Genomic DNA, 19435 nt, shown 5'->3' with positions numbered 1-19435 from the left:
CACTGAATTGGTATTGAAACCAATTCAATACGGAGTCCTTCAATACAGACATCCAAACGCAGCGTAAGGCATATCAAGATGTATCTGTGAAATGCAGAAAATAGGGTCTGTCAGGTCACCCCAGCCGGTGTGCCAGACACGTCGGGCGTATAGTGGCTCAAATTAGATGACCACGGTTATAGATGCCCCAAGTATAGTTTTACACAACTTGCTTTTTGCTTGAGCGGAAGCGGGGGATAATAATGTGGAAATCGCGCCTGCGCATGTGACGGCTGGAACGATGTCGGCGCAGCCCGGAAGGAGCTGACAAAGGTCAACATTGGCTTGAGCAGGCGATGGATGAGTACTGCACGAGGCGGGTGGAGACGCGAAGGAGACAGGAACATGGGCGCCCGACGACGAAAGACTGAAATGGGCAACCCGTGGTGACGGCGACGGCGCCCGCGCGAGATGGGAAAAAAGAAGGAGCCGGCCGAGAGAGCGTTGGGCACAGCGTGTCATTTTTCTCACCAACAGAAAGTCACCCGTCTACGATACGGTCGCAGTTTCAGGTATGGCCCAGTGGCAGCCAAAGTATGGACTTAGCTTGAGCAGAGTCGAACAAAACCCAAACCACCAGTCAAAATAAACGGTCCATATGACTCGCAGCCGAGATCCGACGGTCAAGATAATCTCAAGAGGGAGTGGCCTGAGAGTGTTCCGTATCCTGCGGGTTGAAGGGTTAGCCATGAGAGAAAAAGTCCATATGAAACTAGGTCCGTCCCATGTGTATATATGACGATCGGTTACTAAAAAAAAGTCCATATGGCGATCGATGATATGCAATAATTTTCAGTGTGAAGCATGAAACTAGCAAGAACTTTCAGCGCACCTTCTTTTTCCGACGTAATTTAAGTGGATCTCAACAGCTGCACATGATTACATGAAGCATGTTGCTGCACCTTGTAACATATCCCCAGCTAACATTGATTCTTTCCACATCATGGAAACGGAGTAAAAGTATGCCACATGTTCTTTCTTCTAGACTAGATCAATTCCATGGCGATCTGGGTGACCACTAACGAAAGAAGGCTCCCTTGATTGCGCTATGTTACGGAAGGTAGAGTTTGAGCAGCATATCACGCTCATCGGCTCCATCCAGAACAACCACATTGTGCCACTGCGGTGGTATTACCGTAAAAACGATGAGAGGTTACTACTGTATGATTTCATCTCCATGGGTAGCCTAGCAAAAGCACTTCATGGTAAAGGTTCTGGCCCAGCTCCACTGGACTGGGAGCAGCGGTTGGCTATCTCACTAGCTGCTGCGCGCGGTGTGCAGGCTATCCATTTAACTGGACCATCGAGCTGCCATGGCAACATCAAATCTTCCAACATCCTGCGCACCGGAACCCACGATGCATGTGTGTCGGAGCACGGCCTGATAACACTACTTGACAAGTATTCCAATGCCTCGGGCTACCGCGCGCCTGAGGTCACTAGCAATAGGCGGGTTTCTCAGAAAGCCGACGTGTACAGCTTTGGCATCCTACTGCTAGAGCTTCTAACCTGCAAGGCTCCGGTAAATAGCACAAGGGATATGGAGGGAGCTCGTTTGGCACAGTGGGTGCGTTCCATTGTTCATACTGAGTGGACTGCGTTGGTGTTCGACGTGGAGCTCCGAGGACGGGAGAAGGACGGGAAAGAAGAGTGCATGGTGCGACTTCTGTGGCTTGCCTTAAACTGTTGCAGTGAATATCCCAACAAGAGGCCTACAATGCCTAAAGTTGTGCAGCAGATCGAAGAGATCAGAAGAGAAAGTAAACTAGCTCCAGCCAAAACACCATCTCTGGAAAGCAGTAGCAGTTGCCAAAACATGAGAACTGTAGCTCCAGCTGAAAAGATGCCATCACAAGAAAGCAGTGACAGTACCCCCAAAACGGGAATTGTGGCTGCACTCAAAGCGGCACTATCACAGGTAAGCCGTGATAGTCTATACTACTATATAGTGTAGCAGTTTTGAAAGTGTGAATCCAAACAACAGAACGCAATTTTTACCGTTGATTGGACTCATCCAATGGCCAAGGATGCAAGGATTCGCAGCTACAGTAGAAACACCCGACATCACATTTCTCTACATCGTTCTACAAACATCCATGAATTACCAGTAGCACTGTGCCCTTTCCATGCCTAGAAAAGGCACTAGACCCTTCCACACACCCCTTCTTGCCATTAGCCCATGGACACGAATAGCCATGTGTGGCAAACAGTTCGATGGAACCGTGTCCACGGCCAGTGCCGTTGCCTTGCGTGAGGCTGCCATTAATGGATTGGAAGCGAAATGTAGTAGAGAAGAGGAGAGTTTTTGCAGGTTGGCCTAGAATAATTCAACCAAGCGCACATACTACACGGTAAGTCTCACAGTTTACTGTTTACATGTGTGGGAACATGTGAAGCATGTGAAGCTAACTAGTACACAAAATGTGGGAACTTCTATCATTGGGTCGACAATGACACGCCAATTGTTCGACCTGAAAGACCTGCTTGGGGCATCGACTGAAGTTCTGGGCAAGGGTACAGTCAGGACAACATACAGAGCAACACTAGATAGTGGGTATAAGCTGGTGGTCAAGAGGCTGAAAGATGTGGACTTGGAGGAGGCGGTCTTTAAGCGGCTTGTTACGCTGTTTGGTGCCATCCAGAACAAACACATAGTGCCACTTCTATGGTATTACTGCAGCAAGGATGAGAAGTTGCTAGTGTATAATGTAGTCCCCACGGGTAGCCTAGCAAAAGTACTCCACGGTAATGTATACACTGTACAATGATATCATATGCCTGCCTTTACATTTCCTGAAGTGTTTGATGCATCACTAATTTCATGATGTGTGAATCTAGGCGACCAAGGTTCTGGCCCAGGTCCACTGGACTGGGAGCAGCGGTTGGCTATCTCACTAGCTGCTGCGCGTGGTATGCAGGCTATCCACTTAGCTGGGCCATCGAGCTGCCATGGCAACATCAAATCTTCCAACATCCTGCTCACCGGAACCCACGACGCATGTGTGTCGGAGCATGGCCTGATAACACTTGGCATTTATTCCAATGCCTCCGGCTACCGTGCACCTGAGGTCACCCGCAATAGGTGGGTCTCCCAGAAATCTGACATGTACAGCTTCGGCATCCTACTGCTGGAGCTTCTCACCCGCAAGTCTCCACTGGAGAAGAGATTTCAGGATGACGGGGGAGTACATTTGCCACGGTGGGTGTGTTCCATTATACCTGAGGAGTGGACGGCGAAGGTATTTGACGTGGAGCTCCTAGCACGGGGGCAGAAGGACGGGAAAGAGGAGTGCATGGTGCGACTTATGCAGCTTGGGCTAAAGTGTTGCAGTCAAGATGCTGACTCGAGGCCTACAATGTCTGATGTCGTGCAGCGGATTGAGGAGATCGGACAGTCCTAATTGCTGACAAAGAACCTCACACATCATAGTGAGTGAAAGTTGCTGGGCCACAGTTGCATTCAAATGTCATATATTTTCAGTACCCCCTTTCAACTGGTTATCCCAGAGAACGATAAATAAATTTTGACGATAAATTTATCTCAGAGAACTACTATCCTGAAAAAGACTTTCACTGCAAGTTAGTAAATTGTAATAGATCACCTGTCCTACATGTTATTGGCATATATACCCTGCACTTTTCCAAATAAAAATAAAAATTGGCATATATACTCTGCACTTTTCCACAGTGGCGGAGCTTTGTGGAGAGCAACCTGGGCCATTGCCCCCCCAGTCCATAAGAAAGTTAGCAAATATCCTCTAGTATTCAGCCCATATGTCCAATTAAAATCAGCCTAAAAGCATGTTTCTTGCCCCTCCAGCCCATTTGCCCCTCCACAAATTCAGCCCAAGCTCCGCCACTGCTTTTCCAAATTAAACGTTGGGTTCATGATTCTACCAGCTAAGCTGGGATGCTTAGATATATGTGAAAACTAAAATACCTGTTATATGTTTCTTTACAAAATTATAACCAGCGAAGAAAAACTAATGAAAAGATGCAATCATGTTTGCTTTTAGACTCATATTTCCGGAAAAGAGACTATCCTATTCTTCTTCGTGTCCAATTACAATTACAATAAAAATTAATAAGCTTCGATCTTTTTTCAGTCATTCAACATAAATAAAGCATAAATTCTACTTACAGATTACGGATGAAACAGAACACATCAAGCCAAGAATTACAGTGTTCAGTACCTTGCTCAAGCAGGAGTAGCGTGAACCGACCACCTCTCCGAACGAAGTCGACGCACGCTTTCCCAGTACTTTCGCTTATGCATCCGTGCCTCGTGTAGCAGCTCCACCGGCGCCGGCGTAGGCGCTGCCTCGCTGGAGCAGACGGTGCACTGCAGGGTGCGGGGAGGGAGTCAGGGAGATGCCGCATCGGGCGCCAGTCGCTTGAGGTGGAGGCGCTCTCCGGAAAGGTGGGCTCGGCTGCGCCAGAGTGGAGCCGGGAGCAGTCGGACGACCTGGACTGGACGGAGGCGGCGGCGGCGGCGGCTTCGAGCTCGAGTGGGCTGGACGACCTGGACGAAGAGAGAGAGGCAGACGTGGGCAATGGGCTGGAATGAATGTCTGGGCTTAGTCATGAGTGGGCTTTTGCCTAGCTTATTAAACGAGATTCCCTTTCTCAAAAAAAAAATTCCAACGGAGATCTCTCGAAAAAAAAAACTCGTCCAACGGAGCTGCAGGTTTGGCCGCAAAACAGCGAGATGAGAAAATCATTAAGCCAACCACAATATTGCACCGTAATTTTTTTTTTACAGGTACTAAGGCCCTGTTTGATTCATAAGTCCTATAAATTTTTTTACCCAACTTATTAAGTCTCAAGTTCCTAAAAAGTCCCTACATGTTTGGTTTTTGGGACTTATAAGTCCCTATAAGAGCATATTACAACTATAAGTCTCTATAAGACTGTCCTTGAGAGTCTTATTTCATAAGTCCCAAATGCCCACTTTAAGTCCCTATAAGTCCCTCCTGTTTGGTTTAGATGGAACTGGACTTTTTTAAATTTCTAAACCAATAAATTTTTAAAAACAAACACCCTCTAAACAACGAACTACCTTCTCGAGCCAAAAACGGAGGCACGCCGGGCGAAACGTGGCCGGCTGCTGCCGTTGCGTTACCGTGGAGCTGCCGACGTGCACCTGTGTCGCGGTTCGGACGTTTATAACTGAAAAGGCGAAAGTGCATACTTAACAAACAGAACAGGCACTGTGCGCCTATGTTCAGACAAATAGAAAAGGCGAAAGTTGCTGGTTCAGACATTGAACAAACAAAACAGGGAAGGCACACTGGTTTTTCTGCAGTACTTCTCAGCGACAAAACAGGGAAGCCATGATGAGGCTATCCAGACCTAGAGTACTTCTCAGCGACAAAAGGGAGTGATAACATCTTTGCCGAGCGCCGCTGCATCGATAGATCGAGCACCCAGTCATGGAGGAACGACCAAACTGTACAAGGCCATGGTACTTGGCAGCTGCGTAACGTAATGCACCTGCTCCATTTTCAGGCTAGTCTCATTCAACCACCTGAAGAATACTGCTTTCATAATAAAAGGGGCCAATGATGTATACTGACTCCTGGTCAATCAGGACACGTTTCCGATCAAAAGAATGAACGGACGCTCTCCGAATACTATCAGTACAACTCTAGAACTCAAAAGGCTGCCCAAACACTGAAGCCACATGACACAAGTGTATTTCAAAGAACCACAGCTATTATATGGACTTCACCACCCCGTCTAAATCATGAACACTTCATTTGATAATGATCGACAAAAATCTTCGGAGTAGAGGGGCTTCAGTGTCTTTAAGCGTAGAAGTCTGCATTACAACACATAAAAATCACAATGCACAACTGCATTGCTGAACATACTAGCAGAACCCAATTTTAGATGAAGCTTACCACCAAGAATTATACTGAACCTAGTTTTACTGAAATGTTGATTAGCGACCGATTATGGCAGTTCTGCCGTCTGTCAGACGAGCCGACTCCGCTTGGAGATGGACGGCACAGGTACTTGCGGCACGCTTAGCGCCACCTCTACCTTCCCTTGACTCCAATGGAGTGTCCTGAATACCCTACTCATTTTGGGAATGCCGAGGAAATTGACTTTGATTATTCATACACAGTGCGAAAGTTCAGTTATAGCCTTATAGTAGAAGCTTGTGTAACAGTACATGTATCTTGTCCCGTTGGAACATGTAGTAGCAGCAGTAGTGCTCTGTAGTTATGCAAAAGTCTCAACCGTGGAGATTCACTCTCAAAATCATCATATTGCTTCTCTTTTTCACATTGCATGATTATCCTGATACATATCTAGTTTTTGTATGTGTACGTGTATGGGTTCAACTTGGGTTGCTAGATGATACAAAAGAGTATATAGTTGCAGTTTTATGTATCCAGTACAGTAAACACGCATACATGCACCAAGATGATGTCCATGTATCTTGTCTCTATGTACTCAATTATTTTTAGAAGTTTAAAAAAAATATTGCATGAGTTTTGAACTGTGGACGCACCGGTAGCACAAAAGCCTAAGGTGGACTACGCCCTCGATGAGCCTGTGCTCACCTCTGGGTTACCGCTATATGCATGCTACAATTCATAGCTCCAAATTGGCACCCAAACTAATAAAAGCAAATGCAACACTTCACCATGTAAGTAAAATCATCTTGGAATTTCAGACGACTCTATGAACTCTTTTTCCAAGCTGTACAGTCTAGTTTCTTCTCCGCCTTTACTTCGCTTGTATGGCTGATCATTTGTAGCATTTCGGTTCACTCTTGTGATCTGAGAACTAAGATTGACTCTTGAGTTCTGAACATCTTCAAGTATTGTCTCCACTTGTCTCATTGTAGGCCTTTCTTCACCTTTTAAACTTAAGCATGCTTCTGCGAGTCTTGCAACCACCTCAGCATCTTCAGCCCCTCCCTCCTCAACAATTTGTGCATCTAGAATATCTGAGAATCGATTGTCTCTTATATGTGATACAAAATGTGATGCTAGGCTTGTCCCTTCTGATGAATGAGAAGAAAAAACTGGTGTCACCCTTGTCAGTAGCTCTGCTAGGATGACACCAAAGCTGTAAACATCGCTTTTCTCCGTGAGTCGACTAGTGTAGTAGTATTCAGGATCAAGGTAACCATAGGTTCCTTGGACAGCTGTAAGTATTCCTGTCTCATCTATTGCAATAGACCTTGAAGCTCCAAAATCGGATACTTTTGATGTCAAGGTATCGGTAAGTAGTATATTTGCACATTTGATATCTCTGTGGTATACTGATATTGAAGCAGCAGAGTGTAGATATGCAATGGCCCTTGCAGTTTCCAGTGCAATCCTCAACCTATCTTTCCATGATAATGGGTTCTCACTTTGGCCATGGAGATGAAATGAAAGAGCTCCATTTGATATGAATTCGTAAACAAGTAGAGGAACTTCTGTCTCGAGGCAACAACCAAAAAGCTTCACCACATTCCTATGGTTTGTCTGTGAAAGTATGACAACCTCGTTGATGAACTGGTCGATTTCCCTTTGTACAATAATTTTGGCCTTCTTGATGGCCACAATACGTTGATTAGATAAGATGCCTTTGTACACCGTGCCATGGCCACCTCCACCAAGGATGCGATTATGGTCAAAATTGTTGGTCGCTTGCTCCAGTTCTTCCAAGCTAAAAATCCTTGTTCTTTTGGCTATATCGTTGTTTGAAGAGATTAACTGTTGTAGAAGCAATCCATGATTTTTCTTGAAGAATTTTTGTCTCAACTTTTTGGCTCTTCGTTGCTTGAGTTTATTAGTGATTTTGGCAGCACCCAGAAGTGAAAACAGTAACCCAAAACCAGCAGTTACTGCAATTGCGGTAATTAAACCTGCAGAGAATGGCAGTGAGGTTTGATAGTACATAATATGCCACACACACATTTAAATTTTGAACTGAAAGTTTGAAACTGCTCAACAATACCACGTCAATGAGTTTTTTTGCAATATTTATCAGAGCAAACATATTGGAAGTAACAAAAATATATTTCAGGAGTGATCACATGGTTTACTAGTTTAAGAAGCACATAATAGTCATTATTTCATTTGTTTATTTGTTGTTGTAGTGAAAAGAAGGTGTGATTAGGGGTGCCTTTAGCAAACTGGTTGTAATCAAGTTACCATGGATGTCGTTGGTAAGGCAAGCACAATGAATATTTAATTAGGGGGGTGTACAACACCCTTATGGCAAAGGTCATCATACGACTGACAAGATTAACACATCGATGTTTTTTGAATATGTTTGTCGCCTCAAAGAAGCGCAACTAGTCCTATGTTAAGAAGGTGTCGAGAGAGGTTTGGTCACAGGCCCAAGTCGGACAGGCTCCTCGGTGCCCTTTCCAAGCTTCTCTTCACATCAGTCTGTGTGAACGAGATTCCACAGACATGACTCTAGAGCTCCCACGGTGAGGCACGGCCGTCCAAGGCCATGTGCGAGCGATGCGACCGCACAGGGCCCCCAAATCCAAGGGGCCCCAATTTTGGGCCATATATGTTTCTCGTTTTAGGCTATTTCGTTTTTTTGCACTCTTTTGGGCCTGCCGGCCTGGTCTGATCGCCCGAGCTTCTTCCCGATCGACCGATCGCACCGAGCCTCTCCCAAACTCCCTGTAGGTCAGCAAAATCATGCGACACGATTGGTTGCTAGCCTTCCCAGGTACGACGGCTTGATTGAATCTGCTTGGTGGTGGCGCAATCGCAAGGAGCAGGATGGCAGGGCAAATGGCATAATTCGTTTAACAAATTCGAACGGAAACAAGCTGCGGCAAGGGCCAACGTGGCCAAGAAAAGCAGGAGGAGTTCGGTGGTCGAGCGCACAGGCTTAGGCCAGATCGATTTGGAGATTTAATTTTAGGCATCACAGATCAGTCCATGTCCATCAGGTGCGCCCAAGCAAACCGGATTTATTTAGGTCATTTTTCCAGTTCAATAATTGAATGACTAGTGAATATAGTGTGCATGTGCATCAATTCTTGAGTTAATTAACAAATTGCTAAATTTTTATCGCTCCATGGATGAATTCTTTAGGGAAGATAGTTGGTGTATTAGATCTATTTCATAATATTGTACGAACACACATTTAAAGTTAATATAACTTAACTGTGAATATGCTTTAGTTGTATTAAATTTTCAATTATAAGAATTTTTAGATTGTGGGGCATCATTTGCATTTTGCACCGGGGCCCCGAATTTTTGGAGACGACCCTGCGGCAAGGCTTGAAGCTCTCTAATGCCCTCCCCTTAAGTTTATTCAAGTGAGAGTTAATGAGCTACATGTCCATGGGAGTTTATATAGGCTAGGGGTACTTGAGAAATTATCAAGGCTGCCCTTGAAATGGTAGGTGGGGAGGACAAAAAAGATAACCTTTGGTTCATAGGTCCATGGTGGACAAAGGGAGAGAGAGGAAGGGAGGGACAGAGAGAAGGCAAGTCCATAACCCTACAGTGGACCAATCACTCTCGTACCTCTGCCATGGTGGGCTTGAATCTTTACATGGGCTTCTTTGCTCTCCTTTATCCATTTGACTTTGCATATATATATATTTTTTATTTGTTGTCTTCTTAATCTACTACCCCTATAAAAGCACAAGAGGCGGAGATCCAGCAAATCTGCACCGTACACATTCTCATATTAAATGTCCCAGATTCTTTTCATGTTTAACAGCAAGCCACCAAGACATGTTTTAGCGGTAAACACGTCCCGACGCACTCACCCACCCACGTTCCTCGCCTCCAGCGCCCCCGTCTCCCACAACCGCCACTTCCCCGCCTCACCACGCCATCGCACGCACCACTCCTCGCGGCTGCCATATGCCCGACGAGAGACCGCCGGCGCACGCTCCTTCCAACCGCCACAGCCCACCTCCTCCGCGACATCCACCCTCGCCCATCCCAAAACCCTAGCTGCCGGCGGCGGCTCATTCTCCTCCGTCGCCTTCTCCACGGCTACATCACACCCCGCATGCGCGTGTGCGAGCCACCGCGCGGTCGCCGCCATGCCGTTGGTCGAGTTCACCATCGCCGTCTTCAACAAGGAGAAGATCTCCCTCGCCGGCCACAAGTACGTCCGCATCCTCCCATTCCTCCCCCTCCCCTGGAGTTCGCCTTTTTTTTGGATGTCGCGCTCCAGTGAAATGTCAGACGACGTGTGCATTTTAACCATTTCCTCTACGGGCATCTTGTTCGCAGATATGAGGTCGTGGCCCGTGGCGGCGTCGGCATGCAGAGATCCTCAAAATTCTAAAGATGCAATTCGTTTTCTATTATCTTTCCCCACCTTCTAAATTTTCTTTATAACCCGTGGACACAGTTTAGTCCTCTGTTTTTGTGAGTTTCTGTCGAGTTTCATTGGATATAAATCTGTTTGAAAACTTACTGTACTATCTTGGCTGTTGGACTTTAGTTTCCAGTCCATTGGTTCATCCCCAATTCGTCGATCCCTGCTAAAACTGAAGGTGAACTATTCGTTTTTTCATTCTATAGAAACAGAGTAGCATATGTTGTTAGTACTTATCCTATTCAGTCTGTGGCCATGCCGTGCTCTAACAGAGTTTTCTGATGGTGTTTTTGTAGGTTCCGGAGCAGGACCAAGAGAGACTCTTTGGTTTTGGCCCAGAACCTGAGAGACTCTTTGATTGAAGCCAAGTCTAACATTGCCGTTAAGCTTAGCTATTCAAATGTATCCCACTCGAGCTACACCGCCAATCGTCGTTAAGGTTAGCTATTCTCAGGTTTTTTCTGGATGCTTGAATAGTGGGACGTAACTAAGTGCTACAACTACCTGAACTATCTTGATTATAGATATATTTGCATTATTCAATGACTGAAGTATATCCTGATTGATAGGTAGTTCTAATGTTCATACCCAGAATTTATTGAGCTCATTTTAATCTTTCGTTTGCATGTCAATTTAAGTAGGAAGATGACTGTGACCATATAATGGAGAGATCTTGTGAAATTTCAACTAAATATTAAGCCTGATATCAAATAGTTGGAAATGCTTCTCGAATCTTCGTCCAGGCTGATGGCACACTGAACAAGTTATGCCATGTATGACGTCCCATCTTCTTTGATTTTATTTACTTCTTGTGATTGGCCTAATCGTACCTGCGGGACATTCAATTTTGATTTTTCTTTGTGGGGATTTTAGTATTTTTATTTAGTTGTGAGGTTAATTTTATTATTGCGCAGACCTCATATTCTTGCATGCTTGATTCAGTTCTTGACTTGTATCTATTCATTCTTGTGTATTGCTTCTCCCAGAAGGCGCATTTGAAGGAAGAGAAGGTGGCTATTAATAACTTCGAAAGATGAGATGAGTGACTTTTTTGCTTACATCAGGCATGCTTGATTTTTATGGAGATACTCCCTATGTTCCTTAATGTAAGTCTTTTTAGATATTCCAATATAGACTAATACGGAGCAAAATGAGTATCTACACTCTAAAATATGTCTATATTCATCCGTGTGTAGTCCATATTGAAATCTCTAAAAGGACTTATATTTAGGAACGGAGGAAGTACATGGTTAATGCTCTACCGAAGAATGTGCATGCAAGGCACAATTTTAGATTGGTTTGCATTTTATGGGCAAAGTTGTTGGTTTTCGTAGCATGGCAACCTTCAGATGTTGATGCAAAAGACAAGCGATGTGTTACTTGGTGCAGTTTTCATATGGTCTATTTAATTAGCTTTTGTCTGATGTCGTCATGGTACAAGGCATAATTTTGCCAAATGTATTGCTTGATATACTGGTAGGAAACATAAACACACCTACATGAACTGTTTCAAGCTTTGCTTTGCTTTGCTATGTTCTTAACTTCCAATCTATGTTATTAACTTCCAATAGCATATTACATGAAATATTCATTGCATCTCATTTTGCACCCTGGTCCACTCACCAAAAAAGGGGCAGCCCACAGTGTTTTTGTAAAGAACGCAATGAAGCAAAGTAGAATCTTGTATTAACTTGTATCAATCTTATTTTTGCAGTACTTTTACATGTAGTAATCTTGTTTGTGCCTTTGGAAGCGAGGAGATCCAGACTGAAACAAATGCAGCAAGGAAGATATTTACTACAGACAAACATGTGCACTGCAGTTCTGTTGAGAGAGATTAAGTCAGGTGCACATTTGTTTCGGGTAATCTTTTCTTTTGTTGACATAAATTTTGTTTACTATAAACAGATTTGTCCGTAGGATTTGAGGCTGCAACTAGCAGATCTGAAAAGCATTTTTTTTTCTTGCTTCACTAGGAATCTTATGGGAAGTAGTGAAACTATGATTTGGCCCTGGAGGCATCACCTAACAATTGTGCTTGCCAGGTTAGTTTCTGTTGTCAGGAAGATGACCTTAATGCATTGGTAAGATTTGAGGTTGCTCTCGTCCATAGGTACAGAAAAAGGGTACTAATATTTACATATTCTAGGCTTGCTGATGAATGTCGCACTTTCTTAATCTTCCATATCACCAATATTTGAAATATTTATTTGATGTGGATGCACCATAGAGTAGTGTTCTTCATTTGATGTTGCTTTTAATTTTCAATGTTCAGTGCAATACAACTGTATGGCTCTTGCTGAGAATTTTAATCTGAAGCTAACTGGTATTGATGTTGTTCAACATCGAACGTTCAAATCTTTAGAATTAGTGGACAAAGTAGTTTCTTGTACATACTAGATCGGATAATCCTTTTCTGTTGGAAGTATATTGTTGGATCTTAGATCAAGAGGGTGGATTTTTTTTTTGAAAGGAGGGCAGCCCCCGGCCTCTGCATCAAAACGAAGAGGACGGTATTGAACTGGTCTTTCATCTAATTTTCTTTTTAAGGAACCAATTTTTTAGCAAAGTTAGTACAATGGGCGAGAAATCAGCTAATTCGTTTTCTTGTTGCTGATAAAGAATGTTTTAGGACAATGTTTGTAGCTAGACTTTGTGCATAGATTTGTACTGTGGATGTGTAGAAGGAACCACATTGTTGGTACCTGAAGGCACACTCAATAAGATTATCTACCCTTTTATTATTTGGTTTGCGCCAAACTATCATACATTCCATTGCTTGGTTGGTCATGTAGGTGACAAGTGATGATCTACTTACTATAAGTCTACAAGTGGATATATTTTCTTTTCAACTCTTGTCACCTTGGTATTATTTTTTTGTTCTTCAAGACTTGACGTGGATGACATCTAGGGGCAAATGGAAGTTATGTTATCCATATAGACAAAATGAGATCTATCTTGAAACAGACAAAAGGTTTGTGCATTATAGTTTTATTGGGTGATCGTGAGAACCAGCGCCGAGGAGATGTTGCGGGTCATTGAGGAGTACATCACGCCATATGTTCATGCTCGCTCGTCATCGTGGCAGTCGCCTGCTATCCTCTCGGCTAGCTACCGCTGCTGCTGAGGGGTATCACCGACGCTCATGTGATGGATCGCTTGCATGTCACCGGTGGGGAAAATTAGGGAAACTTAATAAAGTATAGTTTGATTATTTTAAATGTTGAGTTTACCTCACATACTCTGTGTATTTATATAGTACGCTTACAATATTTTCATATTATGTACTCCCTCTGTAAGCAAATAATATAAGATGTTTTAGGTCACTACTTGTCCAAAGTGTGAGGTGAATTTTCACTTGAAGATGAGTGCATAGTGTCAAAAAAACGTTTTACATTATAAGACGAAGGAAGTAGAACGGAGATAGTAGAAAAGAAGCGATGAAGGATGTGACAAGGATAAGATGTGCGATATGTTGTGGAGCAACATGGTGATAGAGGAGAGGACGATGGAAGTAATAATAGTTAAGACGTGATTTGCATATCCAAAAATTAAATTTAACAAGACGTGCATTGTACGTGCACGATTACTAGTCATGACAAAGGATTGGCTTGTGTTCACTTGGTTGTTCCTTGATAATCAACTTATTGTGTGCCTTCTCGGGCTAAGTAGGAACCCGGGGTGTTATTGATTATTCCTACAACATTGTTATTTATTTATATTTATTCCATTTTCTCTTTCTTTTTGAATGGTCAACCAACTGATGATTTCAATGTTCAAGTAGTAGAAAAACTGATTTTAAAACCAAAAGATGCAGTAGAAGTATTTCTGCCGCCGTTCTACTGGTACACTATATAACGAATTAACAGCTACTACTCCGTTCAAAATTAATTGAAGATTTATGTTTGTCTGAAGTCAAACTTAAGTTTGACCGTGCATACGCAAATGTGTACTGAGATCTACTCCCTCCGTTCCAAAATAGATGACCCAACTTTGTACTAACTTTGTACTGAAGTTAATACACAGTTGAGTCATCTATTTTGGAACAGAGGGAGTACAACATAAAAATATTGGTGCATTTTTCTATAGACTTGGTCAACTTAAACAAGTTTGACTTAAGACGAGCTAAAACTTAAATTAATTTGGATTTGAGAAACTCCTTATACTCCCTCCGTCCTTTAAAGAGTGTACTTCCAACTTTGTTGAAGAGTCAAACCATCTCAAAGTTTGACCAAGTTTGTGCAAAAATATATCAAAGTTTGTGAAATTAAATAGGTATATGATGAAAGTATATTTTATCACGATTCTAATGCTACTAATTTGATGGCATAAATGTTGATGTATTATTATATAAACACGGTCAAATACAAAAAAGTTTGACTTTCGAAGAAAGATGGAAGTACACTCTTTAAAGGACGGAGGGAGTACCAAGCAAATGAGTTGTATTTGTACCTGGGAGGCCGATGATACGTTTCTTTGTTGCACATCGGTATGTCCCCGGCATATTAATGCAGGTCCCATGCACGCATGGATAAACTGGCTGTTGGCACTCATCGATATCTAGAAGGGAGAGGAAAAGGGCGTAAACAAAAAAGGAAAGCTCAAAACCAGGGTGACGTTGTAAATAAAAAATGTAATGATGTTTATCAAGTAAGTTTCAACAGTGCAGTTGAAGCCTCAATAAGATTAACACAAAGGCTATTCATGGTACATTACAAAATCAATAAAATAGAAGGGAGGAGAAAAAGAAATACTCCCTACAGGAAGCAATGGAACCACTGTACTAAACCACGTCACTTGTTTTAGGACGGAGGAGTAGTTGAATTCAAAGTTAATTCTAAGATACTACTATAAGAAATCAATGAAACCCTGTCAGTCGATATCGACGTGACTAAGGGCCTGATTGGAAGCCCTCCAACTCCGCTCTGTGCCAATAGTGCACGTAGAGCCAGGCTGAATGACTCAGCTTCGCGGAGCCAGCTCTGAGAAGTAGTGTTTGGTCGTAGTGTATTTCCGAGAAGTTGGAGAAGCTGGCAATTTCCTGCGCCCCAGAATCCTCAAAAATGCAGAGTTGGCAAAAATTGCTCCCCACTACCACCGATAAATGGAAAATGAACGGCTCGGTATGATTTAGACTAAATTACGATGGAATGCCACCCTCTCCCTCATGTTGTTCCTCTCGTCATCCTGCGTTACCCTAGCGCAGCCGGCGCCACCACCCCACCCCCACGCCCGCTCAACCGAGGCCACCCAGTGTCCGCTGAGCCGCCACCTGAATGATACCCAACCCCACATAGTCACCCTGGTTCGCCCACCGTCCCAACTGGAGCACGCCAACGACATAAGGGGCCTAGTCGCTGCCATGGCACAGCTCGGGGTGACGCGGGGACCGCGATGCCTCACTGCCTGGCAACCATTGGCCGTCCCCGCTGCGTGCTGCAGGAACTGTAGGTAGGAATCGCCGCTGCATGCTACAGGGTATGTAGGGAGGTGAAGGGAGAAGTACCAGCCACCGGATGAGGCGACATGAAGGAATCTCGGCCGCCCATAGTTTCCCTTCAAACTGGGCGAGGGGCCGAGGCCTGACCTCTCTTATCCTCTCTCCAACTAGGCATAAGGGCTCTCTCCAGGCAGGCCAGCCAGCCTGTTAGCACAAAGGATCGGCTGGATTTGTGCTAACCGGACGGGTGGAACTCCTTGACAGAAGCCGGTGCACGGCACACGGTGCTGGATTTGAGGGTTTCGTCAAGGTGTTTGACATCTGAACAGGCTCTAAAGCAGCATAGATCAAATTACACATGGCGTGACCCTAAAAAAAAGTTACACATGGAGTACATTTGCAGAGATGATTGCATATTAACGACGTCACGCCCTTTGCCACATGGGACCTTTTTTTATTAGTGTCTGTTTTTAGAGGTGTTGATGATATCGTGCCGAAGAGCACAAGGCAGGCGGCACAATGGACCCCTACCTTCGACAAGGAAGCAGCACGGTAGCTCCCGCCTCCCCCGCCCCACACCCATAGTGGCAACATAAACCAAAAGCCATCAGTGCTGCACTGCTGCCTCCTTTCACACATGCGTCGACCACAAAGGCAGCTAACCATGCCCCTTGCATAGTACCAGTGCGGACACGTGAGACACAAAGAGCCACATAGACATGTAACGCGTACATGCAAGTGGGCCTAACAACCCCTACATAACCAGATCACTCACTTTCAGTCGGGTCCTAAGTGGTGCCCCAGCCTAAATGCATCACAGGGCTTCCTTTCTACTCCCTCTGTCCAAAAAAACTTGTCCCTCAAATGAATGTAGGGGTTAGATATACCCATTTAAGGAACAAGCTTGGGACAAGCTTTTCCGAACGGAGGGAGTATCCATCAAGTGCCTGGTCCGGCGACAGGCATCTGGCATTGGCAGCACAAATGACAGAGTATGACACTAGCGATGATGTTGCATTCCATATCTCACGGCTAGCTAGAAACCAGGTGTGCCCCGTGGAGACTATCAGGGGCCCTGTGGCCAGCAGACTGGAATCCACACTTGTGCCATCGGCCAGGCATATGTTAACCACTTCCACGCCAGCAATAGCTTCCATGGATCATCTCATCGTCCGTGTGGTTTAAGCCCCAGGCTTAAGCACCCTTGCTGGAAGCCGAAATGTAGGAACCAGAGCTGCTAATGTGTCCACTATAAGCCGAAGCATCAGCCCTGCAACTGCAACAAGTATGCTTTTCTGGACGGGGTAATGGAAAACAACATCATCTTGCAAACGTAAGTACTAGCTAGTACGGAGTATATCTTTGGCACAAGGAAAATATGTCTAGTCATTGACCATTTTACTTATTCTTGTTTAATGAAAGGAAGGTGGCATGGTTAGCCAGTGAAGATGTGAAAATCTAGTTGCCTAACTTGTCTATGCCTATAGGCTATAGTAATAATTCGGGAAGGCCTGTTGTTTCAAAGAAAATAGGCTATAGTGATGTTTGTCAGTTTGTGGACTGGAGGCATCGGTCACTTGGTCGTACCGTGCCATCCTGGGCATAATCAGTGGCCTGACAATCTTGTGTTTTATTTGGAAACTCATGTCCAACTTGTCTATGCCTATAGTGACCTTCGCAGACCGGAGGCATCGGTCGATCGCTGTGTTGGTCAATTGGTCTTGCCGTACCATCCCGGGCAAGGAGATGGCCACAAACTGCTTCGGTGGTTCAAGTCCAACCAAGCAATCAGAGTTTCTATGACCAGAGAAAAAGGAGACCTCAATGCTGCTCAGCCTCGCCCTATCTAAACGGTATCAATAGTTTCGGTAACCCACCCAACTTACCCCATGGACTCAATTCAAAGCACAAGGGCCACTAATCTTCGATCCCTTTCGAAATTTGTAAGATGGACTGAACTGCCGTATGTGAAACTATTGTGTTGCAAATCTCTTGAACAGTGTAGGTGCAAAAAATAAATTGGAAGGGGGAGAACAAAGGAGAGTCGGCACTCGGCAGAGTGGTGTTACCTTGGCATCCGTGAATGATGTAAGGGTTGCCTTGGTATCCATCCGAGCAGTTGCACCTTACCTTGTTCACTCCACCGTCGATGTTTGCAGCGGAGCTGTTCAAGCTCATGCATCTCCAACCTGATACAGAATGGGGATCCAACACGACCAAGTCACGGTCGCTTTTTACATCCAGCCACCATTCCAGCACGGTGGGTACCCTGGTCACCTTGGGACTGCTCCGACGAGATCGATACGAGCTTCCGAAATCACCGAAAGTGCTATTCTGCATGGCGCCTACGTTAATCCCGGTAAACCACTCGCGATCGACAATGAAGGCTGCCCCGGACAAAAGGCGTGAACTAACGGGTTTGCCTTTGCCTGCGTACGCGGCTTCAGTCTGGTTCAAATCCTTGAGCTGCACCCCGTACGCGGGCAAACCCTGCGAGATGGTCGTCCGGCAGCAGCCGACGCCCGAGCACGAGGTGTCCCCGGGTGGCGGATAATCTGAGTCACACAGCGTGGCGCATGCGCTGACGTACACGGAACCCCGGTCACTGCCTGCAGCGAGGTAGCCGATGAAGTTGCATCCGATGGCCACGAATACGTTGTGCTCGGCCGACACCGTTAGGCCGCCAGACCACGAGCCGTCGTAGCCAATATAGGGCTTCCCAGACAGAACGCTCCTGTTTCGGTTAAGCGCTTGGTATGGCGCGTTCCTGTAGTCCCACTCGCCGTTCACGATCTTGCTCTGGACACGCACCGTGCCGCCCACCAGTGAGATGGCGTCCACTTCCACGTCGTCATGCAGGAACAGCTTCAGCTGATGGCCCGTCTCGTCGCAGGTGAGGTTGAAGCCCTTGTGAAAGCAGCCTTGCCGGAAGCCAAAAGGGTAGGGGACGGTGACGCCGCCACAGGCCTCCGGGCAGCCAGGCAAGGCTAACGGGGCAGCGGTGACTGTTGCCACGAGGAGCTCAAGGGCCATCAGTACTATTAACATCGGCATGAGGAGATTTGCCTGTGGCTGTGGGGAAGGAACGGAGGGGAGGAGAAGGGTCATCTTCTCCTGCAACTTGAGCATGCTGTAAGGAATTAGCTAGCCGTAGCCTTGGTGATACTCGTACTGGTAAATGGCAATTAACCTCCTCCTATATAGAAGAACCAACCTCACTAGTTGCCTTTGGTCTTCTCAGTAGACTTCAACGCCGGCTAGGTACACGGATATAGACTAATCAATATAAGCATGTTGCATGTCTGGTAGCTGAGTTAGAACAATCCTCATGCTACAGATCCTTTGGTAAGGAAAAGTCTATGCCGTGGTAAGAAAGGTAGGGGAAACGAGTGTGGCATAATCAGTGATGTGACAAGCTTCTGTTTTGTGTGGAAACTCAAACTCGTGTCCGATTCGGGTACTGTTGGTCAGTGGTCACACCGTGCCATCCGGGTTCGGTGGATGGGGTGTGTTGGGCAGGTTGAAGCCCTCGTGGAAGCAGCCTCGCCCAAGGTTTCCACTCAACCAGGCAATGGCAATTTCGAATACAGAGAAGGAAGCAAATTACCTCAATGCTGCCCGGCCCCGCCATCGGCCCCCGCT

The 19435-nt window shown here is 45.3% G+C and overlaps 2 protein-coding genes across 3 annotated transcripts; one reads left to right on the top strand and one right to left on the bottom strand.

The window, feature by feature from the left end:
* The first annotated feature begins 805 nt into the window (after positions 1-805).
* LOC125538108 (probable inactive receptor kinase At1g48480) lies at positions 806-4602 on the top strand. Its single transcript, XM_048701410.1, has 3 exons — positions 806-1957; positions 2436-2784; positions 2878-4602. Exons 1-3 carry the CDS (start codon positions 1088-1090, stop codon positions 3438-3440), a joined length of 1782 nt encoding a protein of 593 aa, XP_048557367.1. The 5' UTR covers positions 806-1087; the 3' UTR covers positions 3441-4602.
* A 1694-nt stretch (positions 4603-6296) lies between these two features.
* LOC125540018 (wall-associated receptor kinase 2-like) lies at positions 6297-19168 on the bottom strand. Of its 2 annotated transcripts, XM_048703586.1 has the most exons (5): positions 17863-19168; positions 17381-17639; positions 16034-16125; positions 14806-14913; positions 6297-7909 (listed from the first exon to the last, which is right to left on the bottom strand). In XM_048703586.1, the coding sequence occupies exons 1-5, from the start codon at positions 18920-18922 to the stop codon at positions 6708-6710; spliced, it is 2721 nt and encodes a 906-aa protein (XP_048559543.1). In that variant the 5' UTR covers positions 18923-19168; the 3' UTR covers positions 6297-6707. The 2 variants fall into 2 exon arrangements, with proteins under 2 accessions (XP_048559543.1, XP_048559542.1); XM_048703585.1 differs by lacking the exons at positions 16034-16125; positions 17381-17639 and having other exon boundaries at positions 6302-7909.
* Positions 19169-19435: the final 267 nt, after the last annotated feature.

The sequence above is a fragment of the Triticum urartu genome, chromosome 2 (assembly GCF_003073215.2).
Source record: "Triticum urartu cultivar G1812 chromosome 2, Tu2.1, whole genome shotgun sequence".
Taxonomy (NCBI): Eukaryota; Viridiplantae; Streptophyta; class Magnoliopsida; order Poales; family Poaceae; genus Triticum; species Triticum urartu.
This window is presented reverse-complemented; position numbering and strand designations above follow the sequence as displayed.

Bases quoted from the DNA above. Each gene is read 5' to 3' on its own strand.
- LOC125538108 (XM_048701410.1), top strand. From the start codon at position 1,088: ATGTTACGGAAGGTAGAGTTTGAGCAGCATATCACGCTCATCGGCTCC. The intron at 1,958-2,435 runs GTAAGCCGTGAT...GAACATGTGAAG, and splicing joins TCAAAGCGGCACTATCACAG to CATGTGAAGCTAACTAGTAC. The intron at 2,785-2,877 runs GTAATGTATACA...GTGTGAATCTAG, and splicing joins CCTAGCAAAAGTACTCCACG to GCGACCAAGGTTCTGGCCCA.
- LOC125540018 (XM_048703586.1), bottom strand. From the start codon at position 18,922: ATGCTCAAGTTGCAGGAGAAGATGACCCTTCTCCTCCCCTCCGTTCCT. The intron at 17,640-17,862 runs GTAACACCACTC...GATACCGTTTAG, and splicing joins CATCATTCACGGATGCCAAG to ATAGGGCGAGGCTGAGCAGC. The intron at 16,126-17,380 runs GTACGACCAAGT...ATGCTGCTTTAG, and splicing joins ATTATGCCCAGGATGGCACG to AGCCTGTTCAGATGTCAAAC.